The 20,471-nt window shown below is 40.1% G+C and overlaps 2 protein-coding genes across 2 annotated transcripts; both read left to right on the top strand.

Moving 5' to 3' along the window:
• The first annotated feature begins 4,354 nt into the window (after positions 1–4,354).
• LOC129243544 (uncharacterized) lies at positions 4,355–16,656 on the top strand. Its single transcript, XM_054880622.1, has 2 exons — positions 4,355–4,466; positions 16,019–16,656. The coding sequence occupies exons 1-2, from the start codon at positions 4,355–4,357 to the stop codon at positions 16,654–16,656; spliced, it is 750 nt and encodes a 249-aa protein (XP_054736597.1).
• A 2,246-nt stretch (positions 16,657–18,902) lies between these two features.
• Positions 18,903–19,680, top strand: LOC129243543 (uncharacterized). Its single transcript, XM_054880621.1, has 2 exons — positions 18,903–18,972; positions 19,226–19,680. The coding sequence occupies exons 1-2, from the start codon at positions 18,903–18,905 to the stop codon at positions 19,678–19,680; spliced, it is 525 nt and encodes a 174-aa protein (XP_054736596.1).
• The last annotated feature ends 791 nt before the right edge of the window (positions 19,681–20,471 follow it).

Raw genomic sequence — 20,471 nt, 5'->3', positions numbered from 1 at the left:
AGTAGCACTTGTTGGCAAGAGAGATTCTACGTTGGATTTCAAGGCTGACATTGTTATCGGTGTTAATGCTGGTTCCTAAATAAATGAAGTCCTTTACAATCTCGAAAACATAACTGTCAACAGTGACGTGGGTGCCGATACGCGAGTGTGCCGACTATTTGTTTGATGACAGGAGGTACTTCGTTTTGTCCTCGTTCACCACCAGTCCAGTTTGGAGAAGGCAGGACTGACAGCGCGGTTGTTAAGGCCGATGATGTGAACGGATGAACATCCACGTTCAAACTCGTTGAACCAATATCTAACTGTGGTCATAGATGGCGAAGCGTCCCCATAGACAGAGTCCAACTTTACTTTTATCTCCTCGCGTTTTTTCCTATCCAAAACAAGAAGTGAATTACTGCTCGTTTTCCATCTTAACGAAAAACACGAAACACGTCTTACTCGAATAGCTGCCAAAATCCAAGCTAACCTATCAATCAGTCTGAAATGTGTTTTGGGGTCGTTTGATAGATGACAGCATGCGATGCTAACACCAACTTTCCTCAGGAACTTCCTCTGTCATCAAATACAGGTACTTACTCAACTGCTCTCGTAGAAAGCTGCTCAAACAATTCTTCTGATATTTCCACATTTCCCATAATCCATAAGTTTATTTCATTTATACCAACATATTTAAGAACAAAAATCGCGTAAGCAGAGAACACAAAAGAAAGAAAGAAATCTATACATCCCAACTGCAAAATTTTTAATGTTGCCATTGTCAGCGGCAAATGTTATTTTTGACGATCACACGCCAATGTCATTCTCGGTATCGCTAACAATTTATTGCTTTTGTTTTTGCTAGGTTTTGATGTCATCAACAATGTTTCTTTCTGCTGCAGTTGACGATTTTATTTTTATTGTTGTTGTTAAAAAAAAATACTATGAAAAAATATTAGCAGCAACTATAAAAATGTTAACGTTGCAGAAAAATACGAACCCAAGGGAGGTTTAAAACTAAAACGAAGCGGTGACATGCCGTTATGGCTCACATCGTTATCGCTGTCAATGCGTAAGAGTGCGAGTATTTTTATACCACCTTGAACAAAAAGTTCCCCAAATATATTCGGAAAATTCAAAATACAAGTTTATTCCTCAAAAGAGATATTAACGCCTCCAAAGTTCTCCCCATCAACTTCAACGCACTTATGCTTTTGTTTGATCCAGCTCCCGAAACATTTCTGGAACACTATTTTCGGTATAGCCATCAGAGCCGTCTCGATTTTTCTATTGCTTCCTTTCGGCTGTTAAAATGCGTTTTACGTAGTGGTTTCTTGACTCGATCAAACAGAAAACCTTGGTAGGGACCCAAATAAGGTGAACTCGATGGCTGTTGGATGGTATTCGTTTGGATTGTTGATCAAAAATTCACGGAAAATGATCGCAGTGTTCCAAGGTGCGGTTTCCTGGTGCAAAATCCATGACTTCTTTTCACACAAATCCTTTCTTTTTTGGCGCATTGCTTCACGTAAACGTCTCATAGTCTCCGAATAATTGCCCTCTTAGTAATAGTCTGATCTTTTGACGAAAATTCGCGGTGTGGAATACCCAGGCAATCCATAAAAACTATGGGAATCGCTGTCTTCTTTGAAACCGACGTGGTGTTTTTTGGGTTTGGTGCAATCGGAGCTCTCCACTCACTCGTCTAATGTGTAGACTGCGTGTCGAAATCATAAACCTACGTCTCGTCTCAAGTAATAATGCGTTTGATGAATGCTGGGTTGGATTCAGCTTTGGAAATCATGTCTTTGGCGTTATTAACGCGGTCTCTTTTTGGCATGAAATTCAAGTTCTTTGGGACCAACTTTGTAACACCACGCAAGCCCAAACGATTAACTACAGTATCCTGAACGGATCGGTAAGCAATGCTCAAGTCCTTTGCCAGCTCTCTGATGGTTAATTCTTGGTTTTTGATCAACTTTTATTTCATTTTATTGATGCTTTCCTCAGCTTTCGCAGTCGACGGTCTGCTGTTCGTCATCTTCGATGGACTCACGACCGCTTCTGAAGCTTGTATGCCACTTGTAATCTGCTGCTTCCGTTAGAGTATCATTACAGAAATAGTTCTCCAACATTTCTAAGGTTTTCGCTTAATTGAATCCTGCTTTAATGCAAAATTTAATAAAAATTTGTCATTGCAAATTTCATTTTCCAGTCCATTTTTAAAACTCCAAAAGAGTCGAAAACTCAAGACGGCGTGACTTTTAAGAATACCAAGCAATGACGGCCGCCGTAGCCGAATGGGTTGGTGCGTGATTACTATTCGGAATTCACAGAGAGGTCGTTGGTTCGAATCTCGGTGAAAGCAAAATTAATAAAAACATTTTTCTAATAGCGGTCGCCCCTCGGCAGGCAATGGCAAACCTCCGAGTGTATTTCTGCCATGAAAAAGCTCCTCATAAAAATATTTGCCGTTCGGAGTCAGCTTGAAACTGTAGGTCCCTCCATTTGTGGAACAACATCAAGACGCACACCACAAATAGGAGGAGGAGCTCGGCCAAACACCTAACAGAAGTGTACGCGCCAATTATTTATTTATTTAAGCAATGGCTGCAAATTTGTGGTAGCAATGTTAATCACCGATGTGGCCACTTAAGAAAAAGAAAAAAAAAAAACTGAACTCAAATCAGTTGAGTTAGAGCGCCACATGGTGCTTGTTCCGGGAACTTTTTGATCAAAGTAGTAGGAAGGCACTTCAACATAACACGATGTAGCCGATTAAAATGATGGTTGTGGATGTGTTCTTGTTTACCGCTTTGGTTTTATCAGGAAATTGTGAATTGCACTGCGCATAAAGTGCAAAGTTGGTTGGCAGAGAACGGAAGGGGAGATGAAAGAAGGATAAGTTACAGTTGTTTATAAAATTTTTGTGAAAATGTCTTTAAAATGTTGAGACTTCTTCACATGAGATCCTTTTTTTTAATTTTTTTTTGCCCTCCATCGGAAGCTGGCTTTAAATGCCGATTAATCACCAATATCTGTCTCCTCGGTTGTTTTCTTGTTATCTCCACAGAACGAAATTTATCGATTTACCCTTCAAAAATGCTGAGAAATCTTTTATTTCCAAAGTCCATTTTGTGTAGCCTATGGAATTCGACCATTGAAAGGAAATCAAAATCGTCTTAACTGACGAAATGCATTTTTACCTCGGCGGCTATGTCAGCAAGCGTTTGGAGGGTCAAAATACCGCACGCGATCATCGAGAAGCAAATTCCTCCTCAGAGAGTTTGAAGAGGGGACATCATTGACCGATTTTTCTTTCAAATTGCTGTCGAAAACAATGTTTCGGTCAATGTGGAGTACTACATAAGCATGACAAATGATTTTTTCTATCCGGAAATTGAAGACACGCACATGGACGATATTCGGTTTCAGTAGGAAAGTGCGCCATGTCACACAACATTTTATTTGTGGTAACTTTTTTTCTTACTAAAAAAAGAAACACCATAGAAAGCCACGCTTTATTCTTGCTCAACTACAAAATATTTTGCAGCAGATGCTTAATTTTTATGAATTTCTATTCCTGTTAAATCTTCCAAAACAAAGAACTACCCGCATACCTGCTAAGGATCCTTCAAAGCTACCTGAGCGAGCGTGAACTTCTGTACGAGACACCAGATGGTCAGAAAACTAAAGCGGTAACGTCTGGCGCAGCCCAAGGATCTATTCTTGGGTCCATTCCTTGAAATCAGAGCTACGATCCTGAGCATGGAAATGCTAAAAGACACATATCTCACGGGATACGCGGACGATAAAGCGGCGATCATATCAGCGCGAGATACCGAGGACGCCAGGAAGAAGCTGAACCAAGTGATATTAAGGACACAATTTTGGTTTGAGGACCATGACCTGGAGCATAATACGAGTTCACATGTTACTCGAGGACAGCAACTAGGCGACACGTCCGTAGTGACTAGAGACTAGACTAAAAAGCGATGAAATGTCTGGGCATTCAACTCGATTGCAGGCTTAAGTTCTGGTCACAGATATGGCTCGGGGCTACTAAAGCAGCGAATGTTATGGTATTGCTAAGTAGATTAATGCGAACATCGGTGGACCAACAGAGGTTTAAAAAATCCTGATTATGGCGATCACAAACGCAATACTCCTGCACGGCAGCGAAATATGGGGAGATGCGCTCAACTGCAAAGCAAAGTGCAAAGCACTGGAGGGTGTACAGTGAGCAGCGGCACCCAGAGTTGCTTCAGCCCACCACACTGTCTCCGGCGCAGCAGTTTTTGTGATCAGTGGTCTCATAGCCCGGGAACGAGTGGATGCGTGAGGTTTCAGGAAGAAAAAATTTGCCACCACGGAGATGCCAAACCACGCAGCGGTGGCAAAGCCGATGGGAGACTGGATCGAGTGGCAGATGGACGGCAAAGCTAATTCCTACAATAGGCAAACGGACTTAAAGGAACTTCGTGAAAGTGAGTTATTTCCCGACTCAGTTCCTCTCGGGCCACGGATACTTCTGGAAATATTTACACCTCATGGGTGAGGTAAACGACTCAAGGTGCAAATGTATACTGCGAAGACCCGAGCAATGACGCCGAGCACTCTTTCTTTAGTTGCGACTGATAGCTCGTGTAAAAATGGTTCTAAGGGAGTAGATTGGCGACTTCGCGCCAATCAATGCGAGAATAGCTGGAAGGCGGTTAAAAGATATGTTAGAAGCGTATATCGGAGAAAATAGACCTCTAAGCAGTAGAACAATGCAAGACCTCACAGACAGAGTCATAAGAAGACGAGCCGATAGTATGAAACAGGCTACGAGCATGCTGGACCCCGACTTGGGAGAATAGAACTGGTCGTCATTTTATGGTCGTCATTGCGGACCCTCACGAAGTAATGGAGAAAGTACTCTCGCGAAGGAATTCTGCCTAGAAGAGGATGAGGGCAGGTTCCAGTGGCTACACGACTCGATGTGGTACCTGTAAGTGCGAATGCGTTTTGAACCCTGCCTCACCGACCAAGAAAACAACAACAAAAAAAGAAAAAAAAACTTTTCCACTTTACGATATGCGATTATTTCTATTGTAAAAACATACTGTGACTAATCGACTTCAAATGGCTTGTAAATATTGAATAAACCCAAAGATCGAAAAAAATTTGCGTGCAAATGCAAAATTAAGTATTTTGAACTTTGATTCTACTATTCGGCAGCCGTAGCCGAATGGGTAGGTGCGTGGTTACCATTCGGAATTCACAGAGAGAACGTTGGTTCGAATCTCGGTGAAGCACCAAAATTAAGAAAACCATTTTTCTAATAGCGGTCGCCCCTCGGCAGGCAATGACAAACCTCCGAGTGTATTTCTGCCATGAAAAAGCTCCTCATAAAAAAAATCTGCCATTCGGAGTCAGTTTGAAATTGTAGGTCCCTCCATTTGCGGAACAACATCAAGACGCACGTCACAAATAAGATTAGGAGCTCGGCCTAATACCCAAAAAGGGTGTACGCGCCATATATATATATACATATTTATTGTATGTTGATTTCTGGGTATAATTTAATTGGTCTTATAATTATTTCATGTGGTGTATAAATTAATATTTCAGTTCTTTAGTTTCTTTATCTTAGTTTCGTATTCCAAGCCCCTAGACAGTTTTAAGTTTCATTTTCCATTTCTCATTTTCCAACCAACACGAAAACAAAAAATTAACCTTCAGCTTACAATGCAGCAAAAAGTGCAACACACAACAAAACAAAAATCTAAAAAAATTAAAGTAAAAATATTTCCTGTAATTTCGATTTCACTTCGCACTTTGTTGGTCAACTGAAGATGCTCACTTATAAAAGTTTAAATTTCTCCCTGCTGGCAGTATGAAAAAGTTCAGAGAGCAACGGATTTCGAGTTAAGAAAACTAACACATACAAAAGCAGAATAGAAATAGAAGCATAATAGCCAAACAGGGCAATGCAAAAGTGCACGCACATATACGTACAAGCAAATAATATGCAACAATGTGGCTGCAACTTTGTACCATAGCGCAATACGTCTTGACATATCAAGAAATTCCATGCGAGCCACTTAAGCCGTCACCCAGAGGCCCCCAAATAGCAATGACAGATACGTACCGAAAGCGCTGTGAGAATTTGCTCGTGCTTTGTATAGAAAGTGTCGTTTGTCATGACTCACTGTTGTTGTAGTCGTTATTGTATTCCAAGTATCAGCAGGGAATGCCGGACAATTGGTTGCAACTACGACTGAGTGCCAATGGATAACGAGTTTGCGTGAGTTCTACAGCAACAAGCCGCACGAGTGAGGCAATAAAATTATTGCCAATTGGAAAGTTTTGAGCCAATTTGCAGTTCGACGCAAAGTGTTTATTTTATTTTATTATAGTTTATTTAGTTATTTTTTGTTTTTTATTACAGTTCTAGTCTAGGACACTTGCGAATAGCATAAAAAAGATAAGGCGTCATTTGTATGTATGTATGTGGGAAATTTTAACTGGTAAAACTAAGTATGTGCATATATTGGGCTCTGTTCAAATATTTGGTAGTGTGTCATGAGATAATGGTCATAGGTGTTTTCATTTCTTTCATATCTTATTTTGTACTCTAAGTGAGCACGTCAGCTTAAGATGCTGACCAATAGGAGCAACGCCCGAAAATTCAACCAGAAAGTTCGGCCGCTTACAGAAGGTTTTAAATCCGGGGCGTTTTCCTGTAAGAACAAAGACAGCGATCTGGTGACTGACGTACAAAGCAATCTTAAATTATGGAGGGAACACTTCTCGAACCTATTGAATAGTGACAGCTGCGCATGTCACAGAGAATGTGAAGATCTCGATACCCCGATCGTTGGGCGCGGAATTATCGTCCCGCTACACGACCATGACGATGTGAGAATAGCAATAACGCGGCTAAAGAACAACAAAGCCGCGGGCGCCGACGGACTGCCGGCTGAGCTATTCAAACATGGCGGCGAGGAGCTGGTAAGGTGCATGCATCAGCTTCTATTCTAAATATGGTCGGATGAAAGCAAGCCTGCCGATTGGAATTTAAGTGTGCTCTGCCCAATCCATAAGAAGGGCGATCCTGCAATTTGTGCCAATTACCGCGGGATTAGTCTTCTAAATATCGCCTATAAGATTCTAGCGAGCGTATTGTGTGAAAGGCTGAAGCCCACCATCAACCAACTGATTGGACCTTATCAGTGTGGTTTCAGACCTGGAAAGTCTACCATCGACCAAATATTCTCAATACGCCAAATCTTGGAAATGACCCATGAAAGGAGAATCGACACACACCATCTTTTCGTCGACTTCAAAACTCCACTCGACAGTACCACAAAGGAGTTTCCTGTATGCCGTGATGTCTGAATATGGTATCCCCGCAAAACTAATACGGCTATGTAAGATGACGTTGCTCAAGACCAGCAGCGCCGTCAGAATTAGCAAGGACCTCTCCCAGTCGTCTGATACCAAACGATGTTTCAGACAAGGTGATTCGCTGTCGTGTTGCTCCTTTAACCTGATGCTGGAAAAGATCGTACGAGCCGCAGAACTTAATCGCTCAGGCACAATTTTTTATAAGAACGTAAAATTTTGGCGTATGCTGATCACATGGACGTCATCGGCCTTAACAACCGCGCTCTTTTTTCTGTCTTTGCCGAACTGGTTTAAGCAGCAAAGCGAATGGGTCTGGTGGGGTGAGTAAAGGAGGACAAAACGAAGTACTTCCTGTCATCAAACAAACAGTAGTCACATTTGCGTACCACATGCGGCACCACGTCCTAGTTGACAGTCATGATTTCGAGGTTGTAAGAGCTTTACGACGATATAGACACAGCGCAGCGAATAAAGATCCAGCGGCTACGGTGGCTAGGTCATGTCTTCCGATGGCAATTAAAATCAACGATAGGTGGCTTTAGCCTCAACCCATTCAAAGATTTTATGGAATTAAATAAGAAATATTTGAGAAGTATAACAAGAATTTCAACAGAGCGATTTTTTAGATTGCGATTGAATTATCATCTTACTTATCTGGGAATATGCTTCAATGGGGTTTGCAGGCTATGTAGTGGGGAAGGTGAAACCGCCAAACATGTGCTCGTACCGTGTCCAGCATGAATGCATAAACGACACAAGCACCTGGGCATGAATATATATTACCAGTGGAGGAAAAAAAACTCAATAAAATAATACAAATACTACCTTATTTACTGGGGACGTTGTGATCAGAGAAATACTCTGAGTCCATGAAGGCGGCACAATAGATATTTCACGTTGGAGTGCTAAACCCCCTCATATTCATCAATATATGTACGCATGCATATTCGTCATTGCATCTATGCGAAAAAGATCTCCCGCAAAATAGAGGGTTGTTGTGTTTGCCACATAAATATCTCAGCAGCTCATGCATTGTATTTCAAATGAAAATTCTTCAATGTCCTTCTTTTATTTTCCTTTAAATATCTGCCCTGCTGCACTATCTCTGCCAAAGCAAATCTCATAAATTCACGCAAAAATTTACGCAAACAAACTTCGCCCATCAATAACGCATTTCTCACACCTTGCCGGGCGGAACCAATTCCACATTCAAAAGCGCGAATCTCCGCTACCACTCGACCTCCTCTTTAGAGGAGCATTCGCTATTTGCAGCTTCAATGGAAAACGCATTCAAAGCCACAACGGAAACAAGAGTCACCAAAATGCAATTGAAGTCAAGCGCTGTGACGGTGCTGACAATTTTATCAGCGGATTATTTTTGGCGACAATCGCCGCACATTCATTTCGGGGCAGGCAGCTGATGTAGCAACTATGTACTCGTATGTATATTTGTGCGTTTGGCTGCATAAAGCACGCAACATTTTTGTTTGTGCGCGTGCTGCCTGTTTGTGTATGGATTTGTTTTTTTTTTTGTTTTTGTTGAGTCATTGTGTTTATGCGTGCCGGCACATTGCAATCGGTTGATATGCGTGATTTTGTGTGATTTATGCGCACGAGTTGGCATGCGAGGTGATGCGAGGCTATGTTTTGCTTTGCTTTTGCATGCGCGTGATCTCAATTGTTTGTATGTGTGTATGTGTGTATTTGCGTGTCAGTTGCTTTCACTGGCTGCGCATGCAAATAATTCGCAGCTCATTAATCTGTTCTGCGTGTTGACGACGATGAGTCTGTTGACGGTTATGTTGTTGATGCTGCCGGGATGCTGCTGAATTGCTAAAATGTTGCCGGCAGCGATGTTGGTGTAGCTCAATCTTTTGAATTTTTTTTTTATAAATATATTCCGCGAATGCCTGGCAGCGGAGCGATTGTCGCGAAATTCTTTTCCGCCTAATGAAGTGACAAATTTATGAGCTGATAACTGCAACTTTGTAGCTGCTTAGTTGCAGAGGGCGGACGCAAATAAGCGTAAAAACAAGCACTGCACATATCGAAAATTATTTGCTGGAAGGAAATTTCTACCTACTCGAATCAAAGTATGTATGTTTATACAGGTTGGTTGAAAAGTATAGCAACCGCCACTTATTCCACTAATTTAAGTACATATATAAGGGTGATTTTTTAAGGAAAGTTTTTCAAAAAAACACAAGTAAAATTCAGAGAAATGCATGAAATTTTTATTTAAATCGATAGTACAGTCCATATAATTTAATGTTTGAAGATTATTTCATGCAAATGTTGACCGCGACTGCGCTTCAAATGGTCCATCCGCTTAGTCCAATTGAAGCAGGCTTGTCTGAATAGACATGAGCTTTAACATAGCCCCACAAAAAATAATCTAAAGGCGTTATATCGCCCGATCTGGGTGGCCAATTGACAGGCCCCGAACGTGAAATAAAATGTTCACCGAACTCGCCTCTCAACAAGTCCATTGTTACGCGTGCTGTGTGGCATGTGGCATCGACTTGCTGAAACCACATGTCATGAAAGTCAAGCTCTTGCACTTTGGGCAAAAAAAAGTTGGATATCATTTCACGGTAGCGCTCACCATTCACAGTTACGTTACGATTCGCAGCATCTTCGAAGAAGTACGGTCCAATGATACCTCCAGCCCATAAACCGCACCAAACGGTGACCTTTTCTGGATACATTGGGAGCTCTTGCAATTCTTCTGGCTGATCTTCACCCCAAAATCGGCAATTCTGCTATTTACGTACCCATTGATCCAAAAATGAGCTTCATCGCAAAACACAATTTTTCGACTTTAAACTTTCTTAACAGAACACGCATTTTTATAATAAAATTCAATGATTTGAAAGCGTTGTTCGTTTGTAAGACGATTCATGGTTAAATTATAGACCAAACTGAAGATGTTTGACAGTGAAACAAAACACGAAACGTGCGTCAGCTGTTTAAACCAACTGTTTAAATAGATAATAGCTAAAAAATCACCCTTTACAACTTTTTTTTAAAGAATTTTTTACTTTTTACCGATCCATCAAGATTTCAAGGAGAAATGTTGCAGGCCGTGGAGTACCTGTTTTCTTTATACACTTTGGGTCACGTGATTTTTAATATAACAACTTTTGTAAAAAAAAATTAATACATTTTTTTATAAAGTTTAATTACTAATAAACAATGTATACATTTTTTTATATTTATTTCTATTCTTATCCCTTCTAAAAACAGTTTTTCTTTTAGCGAGTTTTTGACGCTGCTAGACGTATGTAACCCCTTAAGGTGACAGATACCTGTAAACGGCCATATTTTTCCCTGATTTTCATTAAAATTATTTAAAATGAAGTCAATATATTTTTTTCAGAATTGGCATACAGTTTATTTATACATTAAAAAAATATAAAATTTTTTTTTCATTTTAATCATTTAAAATGGCGGATGTACACTCAATTCTTCCAGGAAGGTCGCAGCGGGGCTTCTCAATCGGCGGGCATTGTAGCATAGGCGTCAGTGATCTGAATACAAAAAACCCAAAATTGTGTTCTCTATAATGTCATAATTTCTATATGAATTAAACAAAAGTGGAAAATAAAAATTCGCGGAATAAAATGCTTAAAAAAACGAATTTTGGGGCGAATTTTCCTACTATGTTTGCTTCGAAAAAATTATTTTTTCAAAAAGTTTTCGAAAACTTCAAATTTGAGAGAAACGCGTCTAAAGTTTGAATACAACGTAACTATACCTCTCCCAGCGCTCGAAAGCAAAGAATAGAGTCGTCACAGTTGATGATCTATAATAAAGGGTGGTTAAATTTCAAGAGCCCATGTTGAATGTGAACCACACCTAAACATCAAGTTTTTTTCTGCATTTCATTTGACATTTTTCAATTTCAAATTAAGTCAATTTGAACCATGGAAAGATATACAATCGAGCAACGCGTCGTCAATGGTCAGAATGGTGGCAGGAAATGGCAACAGTGAATGAACAATTTTCGAAGAAAATCATCTTCAGTGATGAGGCACATTCTCGCCTCATTCACCGAATTCCTCAATAAGCAGAACTGCCGCATTTGGGCGAACGATAATCCAAGAGTGATTGCCGAAAAACCAATGCACCACAAAGAGTGACTGTTTCGTGCGGTTTACGAGCCGGTGGCATCAGGGCCATATTTTTTTCAAAATGAGTCCGGCCAGGCAGTTACTGTGAATAGTGTTCGCTATCGTGAGATGATAACGAACTTTTTATGGTCCGAATTGGTAGATATGAATGTGGACGATATGTAGTTTCAACAGGACGGTGCCACTTGTCGCACAGCCAACGAAATAATGGCTTTTTTGCGCCAAAAATTTGATGGCCGAATAATCTCACGTCGCGGCGATGTCAATTGGCCGCCAAGATCATGTGATTTGACACCGTTGGACTTCTTTCTTTGAGGTTATTTCATAGAAAAGATGTACGCCGATAAGCCAGCAACAATTCAAGAGATAAAGGATGAGATAATTCGGCACATTAACGGCATAGAACCTCAGTTATGCCTCAGCGTCATCGAAAATTTGGACCATCGGATGGAGGTGTGCCGCTGAGGCCGCGGCGGCCATTTGGCCGATATTTTGTTCCGTACGCAATTGAGCCACACAAATATTATCATAATAAAGAGAAATAACAATAATTTCCTAAAAAAGTTGTATTTTGTTCAAAGGCTACACCGGCCCTTGAAACTTAACCACCCTTTATAAGAAATACTTAAATTTACATTCTAAATTTTTTTTGACATATTCTTAAAGGATTATATTAACATTTTATGAAAAAACAAATTTTTTTTTCGAAGTTTTACAGGTATCTGTCCCCTTGAGGAAGATCGCCATAATCTTTCAAGAAATATTTAAATACGAGCAGCGAGTCGGTTACATAACCACCATAGGTTTTACGTTTTTGTGGCAATCGTCTTAGAGTAGCCAACTCACTGAGACCATAAAATAGACATCACACAAAACAAAATCATTTTTGAAATACACAGTTGTGCGGTCTGGTTCTTGGATTTTTTTTGTTTTAGTCTGTAAACTAGTTTAACTTCATCTGGCACCACTCAGTTATGACAAACTCATAAATTTCTTGAGATTTTTAATGCCTTCATTTATAAAATATTTCTGGCAACATTGTCACAAACTCCAGCATTGTCCACAAATAAGCGCAGAGCTGCGAAGTTCTACTTATCAATGCCGAAAAGTAGGTCAAACAACATAAATATAAATCAACGTCAATACTTTGTAGCCCCAGTCAACTTATATTTGCTAGTTTACTACTCTTTGAACCAATCCAATAAGTAGTAAACATCCATTCCAGCGGCGACCAAAAAACAAACGATTTATAAAATCCCTTCAGTGTTTAAAAAATAAAGTTAGTTTCTATTAAAATGTAAATTTTGATATCCCGCTAACTAAAAAAACCTAGCAAAACCTGTTTGGCGCTCGTCTTCACTTCGAGCGCCGAAATGTTGAATGAAATCGCTTATAAGCAGCTTCCCATGGAGTGTCGCTGGGGCTCAACTGTCTCATAAACTCACACGCTGCGACGGTTGACGGTGACTTGTGCTTTGATTATATTGCTAAGAGCACTCTGCTGATTTTCTTCTTTCGAGGGAGTTTCGCTACCACAAAATTAATATTAATGACCTCAAATGTGTCGGTGACTTATGAACCTGAATGATTTGTATGTACATCGGCTAGCGGTGAACTATGCAAAAGCATGTTTTTAAAGCGCTTAGTTTAATAATTCTCTGATGTTTCTGTGTTGGTATGTATACGCGTGTGTATGTATATACGAGTATGTGTCAATTTGGTTGCTTATTAGTGATTTTGGCAAACGAAACCAAATAGAAATAAAACTCGTTTGTGAGTGAAATGAAGAAACTACAAATTTACTGCTAATCCTTGGTTTTAGTTTTGAAATTTTAATGCATATATGTACATATATATACATATATGTATGTATGTATGCTACCAATGAAGAAGGTTTTGCACGTTTTTTTGAGGCATTTGTTATCTTTGTTTTTTAGCGTTTTGAAATTGAAATGAGTTTTGAAAGTGAAAGTCATCGTAATTCTGTATGGTGTGGAGAAATTTCCTCAGTTGAAAGCCGCATATAAATTGTTTAAAAATTTTTATTGTTGTGCAACTAAGTTGTTGCTGTTTTTTTGATGAAAATACAACTTTATTCTGAAAAAATGGTTACAAGTGAATCATTGAAAGTATTGCTTATCACTGGCTACTATTTTTTTTTAATTTTTCTGGTAGATCTCGTACACCGTCGCGGTAAAACTGTTCATCTTTTGAGGCTATCCACGGATCAAGTCATTTTTTGATGTCTTCATATGAATGGAACTGTTCGTCAGCTAGACCATGTGCCATCGATCGAAACAGGTGATAATCGGACGGCTCAATATCTGGAGAATATAGCGGGTGGGATAGGATTTCCCATTTCAGTGTTTCCAGGTAGGTTTTAACGGGTTTGGCAACGTGAGACCGTGCGTTTTAATGCTGTAGAATCACTTTTTCATGCCTCTCCCCGTATTGCGGCCGTTTCTTGCGCAGTGCTCGGTTAAATCGCATCAATTGAAGTCGATACCGATCCGGCAGTGATGGTTTGGCTTGGTTTTAATAGTTCATAATAAATAACACCAACTTGGTCCCACCAATTACGTAGCATAGCCTTCGCAGCGCGGATATTCGGCCGAGGCGACGACGTAGAAGCGTGACCGGGCAGTCCCCTTGACTTTCTTTTCTTTGGAATGCTGTAATGAATCCATTTTTCATCACCCGTCACGATTCGATGAAGAAACCCCTTCCCTTTTCTCCGCAGCACCAGTTAGTCACAGGCGAAAATACGACGTTGAACATCCCTCGGTTTTAACTCATAAGGCACCCAAGTCCCCTGTTTCTGAATCATTCCCAAAGCATGCAATCGTTTAGAAATAAATGGATTGGCGGGTAACTCTTAATACTGAAGTAAGCTATTCTTGCGTTTGACATGGATCCTCATTGAGTAATGCCTCCAACTTAGCGTCTTCGAAGGTTTTTGACCTTCCTTCACGCGGACGGTCGTCAGCAGTAAAATCACCACCTTTGGAGCCACAGAACCAATCTCGTCATGTTGTTTCACTTAAAGCAACATCTCCGCCAAGGCTATACTTACGTCTGTCCAAGAGTATTATAAAACTGAGTAGACTTCAAATCAAGACCCTTGTAGGGGCCCTAACAGGACATTGTCTCATAGGAAATCATACAAGGGGATTAAGCGCTTATACGCATGATTTCTGTCGTAACTGCAGGAATGAGGAGGAGTTGGAAACAATTCAACAGCTTTTTTGCACATGCCCTGCTCTAGCCAGAAGCATGAACCGATTTTTAAAGTCCTACTTCTTAACGAATATAGATAATCTATACACTTTAGGTAGCAACAACCTTTTACGCTTTGTTAAAAGCTCAGGATGGTTCAATATGGAGAGGGAAATGTAGCCCCGCCGTTTTTTTCGAATGAAAGAGGAAAATCAACACTTTCTGCAAATGACGATTATTCGGCACAAAATCAGACATTTTCACAAAACCAAAAGTATTTGATACCGAAACAAAATCACTAATGTGTCGAAGGAGTTTGTTTACCAAATGTCTAAGCTTGGTTTCTGACGCTGAGGTTATGTTAGAATCGACTAGCATACACTGCTGGCGGCATCAATTAGTTGCGCAGCTAATATTATCTGCTCCGCTGGCTGTAAATATACTAAAAAAAAATCAATAAATATTTGGTGTGTAAACTTTTGCTAGATGTGTGGTCGAGCTCCTCCTCCTATTTGTGGTGTGCGTCTTCTTGTAGTTACACAACTGCTCCCTCCAGTTTTAAGCCGAAGGTTTTTTCATGGCAGAAATACACTCGGAGTGAGGCCATTGCCTGCTGAGCGGCGATCATAATTAGAAAAGTTTTTCATTTTGATTCATTTTCACGGAAATTCGAACTTACATCTTCCGAATGGTAGTCACGCACCAAGTTATTCAGCGACTGAGACTGATTTAGTTATATTTGGGGAGCTTCAAAATGCAGTTTGCTTCTGCTCAGCGCAAATTTATACCATCTTGCCTGAGGCATTTTATGCATTTTGTGATTAAGCTCGAACATTCAAAGATGTTTAGAAATTTTTCAAATGAATCAGCTAACAACCTTTCACTAATTTCGTATCCAATTTTTTACCTAAAAAATTTGCTTTATGCGCTTGATTTCTCTTACCAATCTTACGGAATGATATTCGATAGGTTTTTTCCATTATTTTCTATGCACCGCTGGTTGACTATAAAAAGAGAATGTTGCATCAAAGCGAAAACATTTCTTAACTAAAAATCAGCGAAACGTTCGTACAATTGAAATAAATCGAACTAAATTTAAGGCGCCATTATTTTTTAGCAGCGAAGCGCCTGCACCGTCCGCGAAATCAAAGCAGTAGCGATGCGCCGAATTTTACTACTACTTTCCCTTTTTGTTGCCTTATCGCTGCTAGCACAAGGTAATTTTAAAATATTTAATAAATACAATTTTTACTTTAATCACTTCTATAAATCCCAACAACACTACACCTACATAGCCAAGCAATTTATTTTGCGTCCGCTTAGTGCATCTGAAGTGTATCAGCTGCTCGCTAGCACCGGCCGTAGTGATGCTATACCCGACGGTCGCTTTGTCAGACAAGGTCTGACATTCGTGGATAAGTTTAGGCGTCGTATCATCGGTGGTGGCAACGAGGTGCGTACGTCTAGGCAGCAAGTCTGCTTTGAGACGCGCAGCGCACGTAATCTCGCCGAGGCTGAAGCGGTCTTCGGAGCCTATGTAGCGGCGAGCAATCGACGCGAAGATGAGTCGCTAAAAAAACGTGTGCGCAATAGTGAGGTGGCACGTATTTTAAAGTTGAAGAAACGTAAAAAGTTGCGCACTGAAGATGTCGGCAGAGGTAAAAAGCGTATTCAGAATGATGACGATGAGCCAATAAGTAATCCTGATTTAGTCTCACGAACCGCTACCGTGGGAGCAGATGACAATTTGGAGAGCTTGACATTAGATCCAGCAACTAAGGCTGTATTGGTGATGAACACCGATGCAACGGTAATGACAAATCCAGCTGTAGAAATGTACAGGGATGCAGAGGATGCCGCGATCTCAACACGCAAAAGTTCAACGCCACCAGAGGGCGCCATTAATTGCATTTTCATTAGAAAGAATGAATAAAAGATGAAGAAATATCAATGTTTGGTAATTAAGCTGCAGGGTTTTAATCCACCGTTGGACATCTTTTTTAAGACCTTCGGTTGGTCAACCGGGTCTGGTCTTTTTTCTTCCTGTTTGAGAATACTTTTTAAGAGGTAGAAAATTAAATTTTAGGAAGCTGCCTGCAAGCTCAAATCGTTAGTTATAACAGAAATATGTTAAATTCATGTCTAAAGTCGAAAAAGCCAATCTGCTTAGATCCATGTGCCCAACAGAGGGCTAAGCGGCTTGCTTTCTGGGTTTTTTAATGTAGCTCTCCAGTCTCTTTCCTCTGGTGTGGGAGATGAATAATGCAAGTAAGTTAAGTTGTGTAGGTAGCTTTCAATCTTAACAATAATACTAACACAGGTATTTTTTCAATATTTTTAACGATTATAGCTCAGCTGAGAAAATGTTGAGAATTTTCAACGAGCGCTACTTTTTAGCGACTTTTAAAAAATATTTTGTGGGAATAATTATGAAGATTATTTAACTAAAATACTGTCTGGCCTACGAAATTTCCAAGTGGCCCGTACACCCTTCCCTCTTATTTGTGGCGTGCATCTTGATGTTGTTCCACATAATTGGAGGGACCTACAGTTTCAAGCCGATTCCGAGCGGCAGATATTTTTTATGAGGACCTTTTTCATGGCAGAAATACACTCGGAGGATTGCCATAAAGCGATCGCTATTAGAAAAAACTTTTTCCCCATTTTGGTGTTTCACCGAGATTCGAATCTACTTTCTGTTTATGAATTCCGAATGGTCGTCACGCACCAAATAATTCGTCTACGGCGGCTGCCGTTTTATGTAAATTGGAACAGAAGTCTCTGACTGATATACGTTTTTAGCAGCTCTTGTTAGGGACTTTTTTGATTTTTGACACCTCCATAACTTCTGTGTTTAAATGTCTACATTTTTTAAGCCCATTTTCCTCAGTTTTTAGTCCATGTGCGAAATTTGAGCGAGAGCTTCATCATCATACTTCCTCGAGCTCCGTTGTGGAGCTAAAGGCCAAAGCAAAATTTTTCCACTCCTTTCTGTTCCCTGCTTTTGCTTTTACTTGCTGCCACGTCAGGTTGTAGTCACAGTTTTTACATTCGATACAATCGCGCCATGAGTCTCTAAGTCTGTCTCGTTTCCGCCAAGCCTGGGGACTCCAGTCTAGTGTTTGCTTGGTGATCTCCCTTGCGTAGGTCATACCCACATTTGTTGACACTTGCAGCTTTTGATGCGCTCGAAAAGTTCTCTTTCTTGACGATTCAAAACTGGTATTTGGTATTTACAGCTGCTATGAAAATGGTTAAGTTAAGATTTTAGGGACTTTGAGGACTTATAGAATTAAAAGTTTGCCATCAACATAGACAAATTGACTAAAACTATGCATTGTTCGCGAAGCAATAAACGAATGGGACGATAGATTGTCAATTACAACAACACAGCCCGTGTTCTAAGACACAATCCACTTCAGTAATACAGAATGAAAGTCTAAATTCTCAAGTTTTGCAATCAACATTCGATTCAGGCTTTCTATATGGAAGCCTTAGAGAAATCCGTCTAAATAGCATCAATTTGGTATCTTCAGTGAAACGCAGCAAAAAAAGTCCTCAGTAAAAACAGCTAAATTAGTTACTGATAAATAGATAAGTGGATTGATAAAACTTGATATTCAGCTTTGCTTCAGTATGGTCTAAAAGTAGATCTTCAGTGCATCACTACATTCGGTAGTTTCACAGCAGTCGGATTGGTTGTACTCGAACTGCTTGCTTTTAAAAAAAGAACGAGCTGGTCTAATTCTTACATTAGCTGGCCGTAATATATTCAACGATCTAAAGCATCTATAACACGTATATTTACATATGTAAATTATTCGTTGTGCACCAGCAATCAGCTGAAAGTAGAGTGAATAACAGACTGTGTTAGTGTCTTAGTGGCGAAATACTTTCGCTATCGTTCCGTGAAATTAATAATGACTTCGATATGCATGCGAAAGTTTTTTTTCCATTAGTATGTTAATAGTGAATTTTTTCAATAAAAGATGTGCTTCCTTGGAGGTTTTAGTTTAGACAAAAAGACAAAAATTTCAGATATAAAGTTTAGTGATAAATTTGAACGCGGGCGAAACAGTCGAGTTCATAGCAACAAGAAAAGTCGGCGGACGTGTAGCAATATAAGCCCAGTCAAGGATTTAATTTTAATTGAAAAACGAAATAGTATATAAGTGAACAATGCAGCTTAGTTTAGTAGTTGCAGTGGTTGTGATTCTGTTGGTTGCCATCGCCAGTTTGCCAGCAGAAGGTGAGAGTCAAGAGGCTGCTGAAAAGTGAATAAAAAAAAGAATTGAATAAATACCAGAAACTCGTGTGAAACAAAGTTGTGCTTAACGTTTTAATTTATTTTATTTTATGTTTTATATCAATAAGCCTAAACAGCGTAAAAGCCTAAAGCCTGAAAACGAAATTAGTTGCATAGACTTCAAGAGATGCGCGTACTGCATTCAATAATAATTTCTAATCTATATTGTTTCCGCCAATTTGACGTCTCATTGTAGGTAAACGCGTGACCTTAGTACCGCTTTCGGCTAGCGAAGTGTATCGTTTGTTACGTGAAGCCGGTCAGGAGGACGCGGTGCCGGAGGGTCGTGTGGTGACACAAGGTATAGCCGCTGTTTCCGGTTTCGCAGTCGGTTTGGCCAAAGGTATTGGCGGCTCATTGCTTGTGGATTTGGCAACTAATCTTTGGTCGTCAACGAGTCAAAATCAACAGCAAGAAATTTGCTTCAACAGCCGTAGCTTGAATGAGATAAATGATGTGGATTATGGTGATGAGAATGTGAACGGGGATGCCGATTATGCAGAACAAGGTAGACAAACTCTTGATGATACTGTAACGACTACAACCTCTGGAACAGGTGATAGTAGTAATAACGGTGATAATACGGCCACAGTTACTTCCGCTACAACAGAGGAGGGCACAGGTGGAGCGGTGAACTGTGTGGTGCTGTAAATTGAGGCTGAACTAAATAGTGCTGCTAGCTAATGTTATTTCATTATTTAGTTTTAGATTTATTTCTGATTTTATATATTTATTTTTAGATTTAATTTTCATTTGAATTATTTATTTTTAGATTTTTATATAATTTAGATTTTAAATAAAACAAACTTTTTCGTTTACTAAAGATGTACATTTTTTCAATTTTCACGATCCCGATAATTACGGAATCTCGTTTTTGCAATCCCGGAATTTCGGGACTAATATCGGGTCATAGATATTCATTATTTCGCAACAACTAAATAACTCAAACTTCTTCTTCTTCTTCTTAATTGGCGCGATAACCGCTTACGCGATTTTGACCGAGTTTAACAAAGCGCGCCAGTCGTTTCTTTCTCGTACTAACCGGCGCCAATTGGACACACCAAGCGAAGCCAAATCCATCTCCACCTGCCTTCTCCCCTGATCTTTCCAACGCAAAGGAGGCCTTCCTCTTCCTTTGCTACCACCAGCTGGTACCGCATCGAATACTTTCAGAGCTGCACCGTTTGTATCCATTCGGACGACATGACCCAGCCGACGTACCCGCTGGATCTATATTCGCTGCGCTATGTCTATGTCGTCATAAAGCTCATACAGCTCATCGGTCCATCGCCTGTGATATTCGCCATTGCCAACGTGCAAAGGTCCAAAAATCTTCGCGAGAATCTTTCTCTCAAACACTCCACGCGTCGTTTCATCGGATGTTATCATCGTTCAAGCTTCTGCGCCATACGTTAGGACGGGCATGATGAGCGCCTTATAGA

Source organism: Anastrepha obliqua, chromosome 4 (genome assembly GCF_027943255.1).
Source record: "Anastrepha obliqua isolate idAnaObli1 chromosome 4, idAnaObli1_1.0, whole genome shotgun sequence".
NCBI lineage: Eukaryota > Metazoa > Arthropoda > Insecta > Diptera > Tephritidae > Anastrepha > Anastrepha obliqua.
This window is presented reverse-complemented; position numbering and strand designations above follow the sequence as displayed.

Bases quoted from the DNA above. Each gene is read 5' to 3' on its own strand.
- LOC129243543 (XM_054880621.1), top strand. From the start codon at position 18,903: ATGCAGCTTAGTTTAGTAGTTGCAGTGGTTGTGATTCTGTTGGTTGCC. The intron at 18,973-19,225 runs GTGAGAGTCAAG...GTCTCATTGTAG, and splicing joins CGCCAGTTTGCCAGCAGAAG to GTAAACGCGTGACCTTAGTA.
- LOC129243544 (XM_054880622.1), top strand. From the start codon at position 4,355: ATGCCAAACCACGCAGCGGTGGCAAAGCCGATGGGAGACTGGATCGAG. The intron at 4,467-16,018 runs GTGAGTTATTTC...ACACCTACATAG, and splicing joins CTTAAAGGAACTTCGTGAAA to CCAAGCAATTTATTTTGCGT.